Genomic DNA, 12,558 nt, shown 5'->3' with positions numbered 1-12,558 from the left:
GCCCACAGTTCGTGTTAAAGCGTTTTGATGGGACCTCGACGTGCCATAAATTATGCAGCAAGCCATTAAGCTGGCGGAGTTGTTGAAGAGCCAACGAGGCGATGCTGCCAGGATTATCGGAGGCGAGCGATCAAATGTCAAAGGACACATTTCGTCACCACGCCTGTTGCTGTTTACTGCCTACCTCGTCGCTTCGTCTTGTGTTTTCTTTTTCCATCTCTACATATGTTTATATGGCAGACAACTTTTCATTTCAAATGGCTCGGGGCGCACGGGGGTGGTGTTGATGGCAACCCTAATAGCGCAGCACAAAAAATGAATAGACGTCGTGGCCCATTGAAAGCCGAAAAGTCAACAAAGGGGCTCGCAGGCCCACCCACCGATTCGGTGCCAGATAGAGCGACAAATAACCCCAATTGGAGGGGGTGGCAGGGCCGAAATGGCGGGGGAATGATGATGATGCCATGTGTGTATTGACAAGCCAGCAAACAACTTTATTCATAAGCAGTCAAACAGGACGAAGTCGGTCCAGGACATCATGGCAGACCGGGCCACACGGACCCGCAGACGTGACCCCGGTCGAGCCAAGCAGAATCCGATCCGAAAAGCAATGCATATGCAAGCACTGTGAAAAAATATATGACTGTAATAAGAAATTTGTAAAATAATTTCTTTTAACCTTTTAACTTTTACAAAATACTCATATAAAATACAGAGTATTTTAAATAGGAACCTAAGTCTTTAAAAAACTAAGACTTTTTAAAATTTATTCATACCATTTATTTATAATATTAATTAAAAACATTTTGTATATAAACTTTCCAATACATTTAAAAATGTTTAATGTTTTTTTAATCTCTTCACTGTAATGTTGAATTTTTAGCAGAATGCCACCAATTATGAGTTTTTAAGTTGAACATTTTTTAATTTGTAATCATTGTTCCCAGTGCCTCAGCATGTGCCCAGAGATGACTTCACGTCTGCTGGCGATAACTCTGTCGAGTTTATGGATCTCGGACCAGACCAGACATCTCGAACTAGCCCAACTTTTGGGACTTTCATGGCTTGAAATTCCCATTTCGTACTTGCTGAAAACAAAATAACTCAAAATGGTCGATGGGCGGAGAACGGGTCGCCACCCGGCCACTGTTGCTTTTTGTTTGCTGTTAATCTATCGTAATGCACAAAGCAATTTGCAATTTTGAGTGAGTGAAAAACAGAAACAAATATTTAAATATATTTGCTGGCGTATTAAGTGCCAACTATTTGCATAAATAACAAGAAATTAATAACAAACACACGGCGCCATGGCAGCAGCCGCACAAAAGTTAATAATTGCTGCATGTCAACAGGCTGTGGAAATGGGCGGAAAATGCTACTGACATGTGCACCACATATTAATGAAAAATATGCCAGGCTCCGGCGAGGGGGGAAAAAGAAAACACGGTGCTTCGAGGCCGGAATACCATTTTATCACTTGACAGTAAATGCGTTTTATTGCGCTGCTCATTAAATAAATTAAATTTGCAACCGAATAAAGCGAAACGGGGAAATCGGAAAAGTATTTAAGCAATTAAATCGCCAAGGATTTCGCACTTTAAAACAACGAGATACCAATATTGTGGATGTGTACAAGGTACACATGATCAGACATATAATAATATAAGAAAACAAAGCGACCTCCACTTTAAATATACCTTAAGTATAATCAATTTTCTTAATAATAAAATTAAAATGTGACTAGCACAATAAATTATGGGTTTGAAACTTACAGCATTGTGAAGATCTTTTAGAAATAAATAAATAAATCGAGTAAATAAAATATCAATTATTTCCAGTTATTCATAATAAATAAATAGTTACTAAAATAAAATAAAAATTACCTTTAACAAGACTGTATTTAATTTTATCATTTTTTAGTTTTTCCATCTCCCCTTGTCAGGTGTATATATAGTTTTTTTAAAATTGTATATACAAATGGAGAATACTTCTCATAGAGATAATAATACCCCCTGCAAGGGTATAGAAAGCTCTACTAAGAGTAAACCGTAACATTTTCCATTGGTCACATGGAACATTCCAAAGAAATGGGTTCGCTACATCTAGTGATATCTTGTAGACTCAATAATACTTGTATTATACCTCAATTAGTACTCAAAGTAATAGGTCCATAGTTGTACTGCCTGCCGATGAAGCTCGTTGCGACTCTGATAATTTTTTCGTTTCTTATTTCGGCCAGTGCAAAAAAGAAAGTACGTCCCCGGATCGCCGGCGGCTACCGAGCCAAGCCCTATTCGATGACATACCTCGTGGGCATTCTGTACGCCAAAAGTCACCTGTCCAAGATTGAGCTGGGGGCCGGCACCATAATATCGAACCAATGGGTCATCACAGTCAGGGATCTGCTCGTCTACGAGTTCATCGAGGTGCACTTCGGCTCGCGGAGACCGTGGTGGGGCTATCACCGCAGAAAGGTCTACCGAAACAACTTTTACTTCCACTACGATAAGAGTCGCAGCATTGCCCTGGTAAAGGTGCCGTTCCAGAAGTTCGACGAAAGGCTGAACAGGGTACGTATTCCACCGTTCAAGGACTGGCGCCATCGCTATGTGGGCCACAAGACGGTGATCTGCGGCTGGGGAAATGGAAAGGTTGGGGGCAAGATGCCCGACTGGCTGCGCTGCGCTGAGGTGAAGCCCATCAGCAACGAGGAGTGCGCCGCCTATTATCCCCCATTGAAATACTATGAGATGTGCACCTCCGGAGATGACAACAAAGGGGCTTGTGATGGCGACGTAGGCGGCTCTGTGGTCTCCTTCGAGAGCAAACTGATGCTGATTGGCATTATAAACCTCAGGCCCGAAAACTGCAGCGGCGGCTGGCCATCGATTCACATCCGGATCAACGATCACCTGCTGTGGATACACTCTGTCTCTGGAGTATCATTATAGGAAATAAATTATTGTTCTGATTATTTTCACCACAGGCAGAGTCAAATGAGTGATGAAGCTATTGTTTTCTAATATTTTTATATTCATAAAATCATCCACCGAAGAGTACATTTAACATTAACATTAAAACAATAATTGTAATCTAATAAATAAATAAAACCTTTTCAAAATCATATAATACTTTTATTTTCTTTTGCTATAAATATTTTATCATCATAAAAACTGCACTGCTTTTAACTAGAATTATTATTACCATTATATAACAAATATTGGTTTTTGATATAATTATTATTACCATTATGATAGCCCCAATGTTTTCGCTATAACTACAATTATCAATCTAATAACTCCACTAATTATTATTATCATTACAAAAACTCCACTGTTTTCACTATATTTATTCTTATTATAATAACTCCAACTAATTTTGCTATTATTATTATAAAAACTTTACTATTGTTTGACAAATTTATGTTTAATATTATAATAACTCCATTGTTTTTTGCTATAATTATTTTCATAGCTACCAACTGTAATGTTTTTTGCCATGAGCTTACAGTTTGAGATTAACTGAACCCCCAGCACCCCAAAAGTATGCTACACCATTTAAACTTACACCTCTCAAACAGAATTCGTTTCGTTTGTAATGTTATAATTTAATGCGATTTGGGGATGTTACATATATTATAAAGCCGCTCCTCACACGCCCGTTAAAGTGTTAAATTTATTGTTATTGTAGCCCCTGCTCGCAATTCAGTATTTGCTTTATTTCGCTCTTTTCGGTTCAGGCTGCGGTTCTTTAGCGCGCATTCATTCATTATCGCCGGTCCCTACACAGCCCTACAGTGTGCAATGCGCCGACATATTTACACATATATCTGCGGTGCGGTCCGTCTGGTGTGGCAATAAAAATGGCTCGAATATTTTTCAGTTTGTTATGCATTTTCCTGCCACTTGGGCAGCAACAACAATTATGAATAACTCGCTGCATAATGGCCTGCAAGCTGTTCCTATGGAAGCTCGTGGCTCGATTGCCGGGGGAGTGGGTGTACGCGAGCCCCGCCTACGTATACATATCACTCCGCCAATTATGAGGCAAAGGGAACTGAACGGGCAACTGGCAGTCCCGGCGACAGTAATCAAATAATTGTTGCACTCCCTGTCATACGTATCGCTCTTCGGCTTTAATTATTTGCACAGTTTTCCACTCTGTAATGGACACGTCGTAATAAGGATATGCGGATAAAGTCCTGCATGTGCCGACGTTTATCGCGGAGTTTCATGCAGCCCAATTAATTATTCAATTGAAATTGCTTATTTCAGTCATTTATCACTATGGCACATATCTGGAAATGATTTTACTTTACTTTGAAAGGTTCGAAAAACTCCTTGAAATTGGAACCATCTAGATGGGTTCCATTTAAGCAACTATTAGATACAAATTTATTAGGTCCTGAATATGGCGACGTTTATCACGGAGTTTCATGCAGCCCAATTAATTATTCAATTGAAATTGCTTATTTCAGTCATTTATCACTATAGCACATATCTGGAAATGATTTTGCTTACTTTAAAAGGTCCGAAAAACTCCTTGAAATTGGAACCATCTAGATGGGTTCCATTTAAGCAACTATTAGATACAAATTTATAGAGTCCTGAATATGGCGACGTTTATCGCGGAGTTTCATGCAGCCCAATTAATTATTCAATTGAAATTGCTTATTTCAGCCATTCTAAAAATGGTTTTTACGAGTTACTATAAAAAGGTTCTACAAAATCCTTGAAATTCGAACCGTTTGGATACGTTCGATCTGTGTAACTATAAGATACACATTTATTTAATCTAGAGGGCTGTGCCTATTTTCCAGATCTAAGTAACCCATATTATAAGTCATTAGAGTTTGTCTATCGCAACCTTCAGTTACAACACTGATTCGTAGGAGTAAACACACTCAACAGAAAGAAACCTAGAAAAGTGGACCATTTCAAAAACTTTTTAAGTTCTCAATTTTAAATATCAATCGCCACTTGTAAGGCGTGTTAAAAATTCCTAAATTTGTAAAACACTGAATCTTACATAATATTGTACTGAAACCCAACTTGAAACCTCTTTGTCAAGTGAACCTTACTATCTGCATACTGCAACCGATCCCGATTTGTATTCAAAATCCCGACTGCATCGATCTTTCACTACTTTCGTGCTAAATTGTGTCCATTTCCTGGCTGACCATGAAGATCCAAAAATATTGCATGGGCTCCAAATCGCCGGTGTTCGTCAGTCACTTGGCCCCGTACAACTTCCTGAGGGAATACCGTCTACTATGCGAAGATCCCGAGATACCACCGACGACCCTGATTGCAGAGGCCGTCCAGGCCTGGCAGGCCCTCAGTGTCGAGGAGAGGAGCCTGTTCGAGGAGACCACGTATCTGACGGCCAAGTTTGGCCAATCCAGCAAGTCGGCCTTAAGACTAACCATTGACTTGCTGTCGGCCCAGCAGACCACTGTGCGCCGGGTGCCCAGTAATCCCAGTCTGCATACGATCTCCAGGAAGTCCAAGAAGATTGGCAACGGTAACAGCAAATCGGTCAGTAAGAAAATGGAGCGCAAAATGCGCTCAGCCATCAAGAAGGGAGTACCCGAGTCGGATTGTTCTTGGTGCGGGGCTAGCACCTCTAAGAAGTCCTCCGATAAATGTTCCGAATGAAAAATATAGACCCCTAAGAAGATTTTTAAGATCACAATGGTCAGGGATGGAAAATATAGGTACACTACAAAATATAAATGTGTTTTGTTGCGGGTTTCTAATCTACTTTTAATTACAATTTAATTTTGATGAGAATTCGCTGTAAATTCACTGGTAGTTACTTATAACACGGATTATTTATGGTGCTGTTCAGTCTTTATAAAAGTAAGGAGTAGATATACTAAGCATTTTTATTTACTCTATTTTATCCATTTAGGATATGCTTTTTTGTAATAGGTCCTTAAATATTTCAGAGGCATATATATCTTTGAAATGAGGTTCATTTGGCACCCCTATTTGTAGCGCTTATCGCATATCAACTCAATTGAACTCGATTCTTTCAGTAAAACGCTTCCGATTGTCAAATCACTTAAATTCCACTGTAATTTAATAATTAATTTGAAAATCGTCCGTCCCTTTTGGAATGCCTATAAAGTATTTTTGAAACCCCTGATCCGCCGATTACCCTACGCCCACCGCCCTCTTGGAATCGAATGACTCACCCACGCGCAAACAGAAGCAGAAACATTTATTCCACTTGAACGGACTTCATTGGCGATTTAATTGTGGCCGATTTTTTACAATAAATTCCATTAAAAACTTTTTGAAATGTATATTATTGAAATTCATATTCAGGCCGGCTATTCGAATTGCTGAAGAGCGAATTTTGTGGCGCCTATTTAATTATCCAATTACAGCAGCAGCAGCAGCAGTGCGAGAAATTAACTTAAATGCGAAAATATTCGCCGGTGGCTCTTTAAACATTTCATCGCGAAAATCCATGCCGAAAAAGGGGCGCGGGAGGGGGCGTGGCAGGCGGAAGCCAAAACACCAATACAACAACTTTCGACTATCGCTTTTAGCTGACTGCGGATGCAGCGGATTCGGTTTGGGTTCTGTTTTTGGTTTTCGGTTTTCGGTTTTCACTGTCGATATTTGTTTGTTGTTCCTTGGACTTTGGTTTCTGCCAACACACGCATTTTTGTGGTCCATTAAAACAGTCAACGGCAGCAAATAGCCCTTGCGGACGGTGGTTAGCGATAGAAAATGATTTATCTATCATTCGTAGAGTGCCAGGAGAAAGAGAGCTATAAATGCTGTGCCATTTTGTTAATTTAAAATGTTTTAATATAATTATAACTAATAATATTAATTTCAAAAGATTAAAATATTATTTTATTTATTCTTTATTCTACATTAATTTTTTTTAGTGGGGGTTTAAGCGAATTATTTATTTTATTCCCTGACATACCTAAAATTTTGATATTTCAAGAAGCCTTATAAATTTTTCACAGTTAATGTTATATGTAGAGTGCCAGGAAAAAGAGAGCTAATAAACGCAGTGTGATCTTATTATTTTAAACCATTTTAATATAATTTACTACTAAAAATATTAATTCAAAAAGATTAAAACAATAATTTGTATTTATTCCTTTCTCTAGAAGCCATATAAATCTTACTCATATGAATATAATATTTACTTATTTTAAAGGCAGCTTTTCACAACACCAATGACACAATTTCAGCTCTTCTCGCATAAAAGTGATATAAATAATATTTCCCAACTTATCTCAAAGGTGTTATTATTTTTGGAGTGACACTAAGAATTTATTGTGCCAAGATAAGCCGAAGAAAGTGAGTACTCAGTTGGGTAATGCCCATCTCTGACAGCAGTCGCGTGGAAATTGGCTCAACACAACAAGCGAAGGCAGGGAAATTCGTGGAAAATCGGCGAACAAATATAGAAAACTCTACAAAAAAGACCAAAGCAAGGTCAAGTGAAGAGAGAGCCTCCCCCTCCCACTCTCTCTCTCGGCACTCTTAGTGCTCTCTGTGGATTGCCACGACTAACGTCACCGCCGAGTGACTCACCGCACTTTGACTACTTTCCTGGGAGGCCACTGTGGCGCTCTCTCCCTCTCCCTCCAGCTCTCTTTCTCTCTCTTTGTGTGGGAGAGCGTGTGCGCAAAGCACTTGGCTGAAGCGGCTGGCGCAGGCGAGCGAGCGGGACAGCCGTACTGCGGGTGGCCCTCAAACAAGTTGGGAGAGCGAGCTACAGTGAAAAAACAAGTAAAACGACTCGCAGCGGAGGCAACAAATTTTCCTCACTCGCCGCACAGATTTCATAGCGTTTGGGCGTGTTTTCTCCGTAGCTGCCTCTGAAAATCCCCACATGCGGGCCCAATTAATTCATACATATCAAACCGACAAACAGGAAGGACGCCGTCACAGTGCTGCTTTCAATTAAGAATATTGATTGAAAAACTCTGCTGATAAATCAAACTCCACTTCAGATTCGCATCTTTCTCTCTTTGTGCGCGCGCGCGTGTGTGTGTGTGTGCGGACAGCACTTGTATTGGTGCGTGAGCAAATTATTGTATAATCGCCAAAAAAAAAAATAAAAATAATAAAAGCGAAAACGCCAACGCGAGAACCGAAAGATACACAATCCAAAAACTAGCTAAGCTAAAATATTTCGAAAAAAAGAATGTATGACTAAAATTAGTGTTGAACTCAGCAATTAGCAGCAGGCCACTGCGAAGGAAAGTCATCTTTGAGTTACTCACAGGAAGCAGCTAAACCACCAAAAACCACTAAATATATCAGCTTAAAGCACAAAAAACTGGCTGACCCACTGAATTAAGTGACTACCACAGAGTCACTTCAATTAGATACCCACACAAAGAGCACCGAAAACCAGTTGGGCTGCTGGAAATCGCGAGGAGACCAGCTGATCTCCAGACAAGTACGAGGACTTCCTGAGCTGCTCCACCGAACCCATCGATCGCCCTGCCCCCGGAGGAGCCGTCATGCAGGCCATCAAGTGCGTGGTTGTGGGCGACGGAGCGGTGGGCAAGACCTGCCTGCTGATCAGCTACACGACCAACGCCTTCCCCGGCGAGTACATACCCACCGTGTTCGACAACTACTCGGCGAACGTGATGGTGGACGCCAAGCCCATCAACCTGGGCCTCTGGGACACGGCCGGCCAGGAGGACTACGACCGCCTGCGGCCGCTCTCCTACCCGCAGACGGACGTCTTCCTCATCTGCTTCTCGCTGGTCAACCCGGCCTCCTTCGAGAACGTGCGGGCCAAGTGGTTCCCCGAGGTGCGCCACCACTGCCCCAGTGTGCCCATCATCCTGGTGGGCACCAAGCTGGATCTGCGCGACGACAAGCAGACCATCGAGAAGCTGAAGGACAAGAAGCTGACCCCCATCACCTATCCGCAGGGCCTGGCCATGGCCAAGGAAATCGCCGCGGTCAAGTATCTCGAGTGCTCCGCCCTCACCCAGAAGGGCCTGAAGACGGTCTTCGACGAGGCCATACGATCGGTCCTCTGCCCCGTGGTGCGCGGCCCCAAGCGGCACAAGTGCGAGCTACTCTAAACTTTGACCCCACCACAAGGAAAAGCAGCGAAAACAGCGAAAACAGCGAAAACCCCCAGAAGAACATCGAAAACCGAGAACAAAGCGCAAATTCTGTGCGAATATGCATATTCACTTCGCTTTGTGGGTGCGAGTGTGCGAGTGTGAGTGCGACGGCGCGAGTGTGTGAGTGAGTGAGCGTATTTTTGTTTTTGTTGTCAGCTTTATGTGGGGAGCAGCAGCCGCGAAACAACAACAGCAACAGCTATCGAAGGGGGCTGGGGGGGAGCGGGGGTCTCCGGGGGGGCAGATCACGGATAGCCAGATACACACACACACGTAGGTGTGCTACACTGGAAAGTAAATATGGTGACCAGCTGCAAATATTAATTGGATGTTCATTGATTTGTGGGCCATAAACTGCCACAGTAATTATTTCAATCTTCTTAAATTCTATACTACAAAGTTAATTGGTTACCTTAGCATTGAATTAACTGTGTAATATTTGTTTTGATAAAATACCTGAGGAAAATGCAATTTTCTAGCGTTGGAGTTCGAGCAGATTAACCGTGTTACTAATGGCAAATGTTATAGATTAATGTTAGAAAACTAGCGCTTCAATGGGGTTTCTTTCCCGTACTCTCATGCAAAAGGCACTTGGGCCGGAGAAATGTATGACAAATCAAATAAAATTAATTGTAAATAAATCTAGACGATTTAGGGCCTTCGGCGCCCCAAACACAGTCACTACAACGAGAGCCAGATAGTAGCTCTTATCTGGGCGCGGGAGTGTGGCCCAGGCCAGGCCCCGCCTATGGCCAATATCTGAACCATCGAGCGGGCAAATTCTTCTATATGGTAGTTAGTGTTACGTGCGACTGCGAATGTGCGTCTGATCAATGGTCTTCCCACTCAATGCATTTGCCGGAGTTGATTTAATGTATACTAAATGCACAATTAGCCCCTACTGATACTTGTAGTTGATAGATGCATACACTTTGCCTTGCTTTTTTTGTAGCGAAGGAGCGAAAAACACAAAAAACCCTATTTATATTAACACATAATTTACCAATAAAGAGTGTAATATTAATCAAGCAGAATAAACGTTTGTAAAAAGCTAAATAGACCGAAGTCCGGTGATTTATAACGATGGTGATTTACGCTTATGGCCGTAATGTAGCTGCTGAAGGGCGGCATGGTAACCAAGTGGAGAGCTGCATACTTTTCGGCGACTGCGGCAAATGCGGCACGCAGGGCGACCTTAATCTTATCTGCACCCGCATTCGTCACTAGTTTCAGATAACTACTTCCGATTGCCGGACAAGGCCGGAAGCCCTGATCCACGCACCCCGGTTGACTAAGCAATTGCCAGGTCCAATCATAAATGTATTTTTGCACGATGGTCTGCCTGATGTCTTCATTTCCCTCGCTTCGTTTTCGATCGATTCCGTCTTCAGTACTCTTCGATTGTCGTAATGAGCCAGCTGTTGATTGATTGCCCGGGGCTGTGGCGGCAGGGGGTGGTTTTTGGGGGCCCTGCGGTCACCGTGTGTCAGTGGCTCGTTAGTGGACGGGCCCACACCGGCGCGCTCAGTGTGAATTTGACAAATAATTATGTAAGACAACCTGCTGCGCGAACTGGGCCCAAGCTCCCGCACACATTTCAATGGCCTCTGATGGATGTTTTTGCCGCCCCCAGCCACCCCGGTCTTGTCAGTGACGCGACGAATCGCATAATTGACCCACATTTCGAACAAACGCCGCCGCGGCCAGCAATCAAAACATGAGATGGGCACAATATAGAGGACCTACGAAGTCCGTTTAATTAGCAGCAACATTTGGCTAGCATCTCGAAGTGCACCTCTAGAATTTGCACTTTTGGCGCTAGAATGCGTCTGAGAAGAAGCCGCTGAGTGAGGAAGCGTTGACAGGCGCGGAATGGCCGGCATGTTCGGTTACAATTGCCCTGCTACATTGTACGTCTAATTCTGGTTCCGAAATAATAAAATCGGGAATTTATTCAGGTCTAATGGCGGGGGATCTTGAGGGAGCAGATCCAAGAAAGAAATATACATGCTTTATGCTTGAAAAATCAAATAAATGTACTAAAAATTTGGGTTAATCAACTCTTTAAATTACAAAAAATTTCCTTGTAGCTCATGCTAAATTTTCCAAAAATTTTAAATCAATTTACTCCCATTGAAAGTGATATATGCCTTCATAAATAAATCAAATTAGTTTACTAACAATTTTAACTAAACACTTTTTAAATGAAAAGAATTTCTTTGTAACATATACTTAATTTTCCATAAATTTAAAAATGTCTATCGAATTCGCTTTGATTTCCATTGCGTTTGTGAAAATGTTTCCATAGAACATCAAAACATTAAAGATTCATAGGAAATCATTGTACTTTTCCCAATGCCAAATACATTTTTCACCCATAAACAAACGCATTCCAAAGATCTAATAAACCGAGCCCACAAATTTCCCTTGAATTCCCTTTAATTTCGAATCCCCAACCCAATCGCAACTGGAATTTTGGGCCTCCAGCGGGATTATCCCCCGATTATCCTCCCATCGAGGCGAAGTGAAAAACTGCCGAATGGCCAATACCGGCGAGGGGACAACTGCTGTGCCATGCAAATCCATTGACAAGTGTCGCATAATCATGCCCCATGCCAAATGTAAATGCAAATGGCCAGAATGCTAAATTTATGCACTGCATGCGTGAAATTAAAAGGTTCCCCGGCGGACTTAGAGCACTTTTTGGGCCTGATTTCAGAGGCAGGCTTCCACAATTTACCCCCTTTCATGCGGTTAACAATTTGGCTAAATCAATTATACGCACGGCGAACAACGCGAAATGGAGTGTTTTATTTTTCCCTGGGATTTCGAGCTTAATTGAGAGATTTCCAGGGAAATAGGGGCCGTGGTCGGAGAAGTTGGAAAAATTTAATACGAAAATGGCTGAGAGAATTCCTAGCTGGCCACAAATATCGTACAAAATGCCAATAAAATACGCTCCAGCGCAAAAATTCCATTCCACACAAGATGAAGGTACGTTGGGGTGAGGTCGGTGGGGGGCCAGGTAAAAATATTTCACACTTCCGGTGCGGAGGATGCTCCACCTGAACCCCTGACGGCGGCGCCAACAGGATATGACAAGCTCGGATACCTTTTCACCCCTGCAAGCTTCCCCTCCATTTTCTGAGCACATTTTCGGCGGCAACTTCCTGCCAGAAAACACATTGCAAATTATGATGCGAATACGCGTTGGGCGGATATGTTGAGTATTTCAAACTGCAAGCTACAAAAATATATATTCATTTGTGCGTTGATGCTGATATTGGTTTTGGCTGTCCATGGCAAAACAGCCAGATATAGGACAGAGCGATTTCACGCAAATTGGAAATGGCAAATAAATGCGGAATATAATAAAAGCGGTATTATGATCAACAGATCTTAAATGTATTTTTCGATTGAAGGAAATG

The 12,558-nt window shown here is 42.0% G+C and overlaps 4 protein-coding genes across 6 annotated transcripts in view; 3 read left to right on the top strand and 1 right to left on the bottom strand.

Annotated features, from left to right (window-relative positions):
* LOC108028445 (probable basic-leucine zipper transcription factor Q) overlaps positions 1-12,558 on the bottom strand; it is a 34,186-nt gene that overhangs the window by 14,047 nt on the left and 7,581 nt on the right. The gene's annotated exons all lie outside the window — the stretch shown is intronic.
* On the top strand, positions 2,160-3,131 carry LOC108028448 (serine protease 1). Its single transcript, XM_017100285.3, has one exon. It carries the CDS (start codon positions 2,190-2,192, stop codon positions 2,949-2,951), a length of 762 nt encoding a protein of 253 aa, XP_016955774.1. The 5' UTR covers positions 2,160-2,189; the 3' UTR covers positions 2,952-3,131.
* LOC108028450 (uncharacterized) lies at positions 4,870-5,762 on the top strand. The gene has a single exon (XM_017100287.3). The coding sequence runs from the start codon at positions 5,181-5,183 to the stop codon at positions 5,655-5,657; it is 477 nt and encodes a 158-aa protein (XP_016955776.1). The 5' UTR covers positions 4,870-5,180; the 3' UTR covers positions 5,658-5,762.
* LOC108028449 (ras-related protein Rac2) lies at positions 7,788-10,186 on the top strand. The gene has a single exon (XM_017100286.3). It carries the CDS (start codon positions 8,507-8,509, stop codon positions 9,083-9,085), a length of 579 nt encoding a protein of 192 aa, XP_016955775.1. The 5' UTR covers positions 7,788-8,506; the 3' UTR covers positions 9,086-10,186.

Source organism: Drosophila biarmipes, chromosome 3L (assembly GCF_025231255.1).
Source record: "Drosophila biarmipes strain raj3 chromosome 3L, RU_DBia_V1.1, whole genome shotgun sequence".
Taxonomy (NCBI): domain Eukaryota; kingdom Metazoa; phylum Arthropoda; class Insecta; order Diptera; family Drosophilidae; genus Drosophila; species Drosophila biarmipes.
Note: the sequence above shows the minus strand (reverse complement) of the source record. Positions and strands in the feature narration are given on the sequence as shown.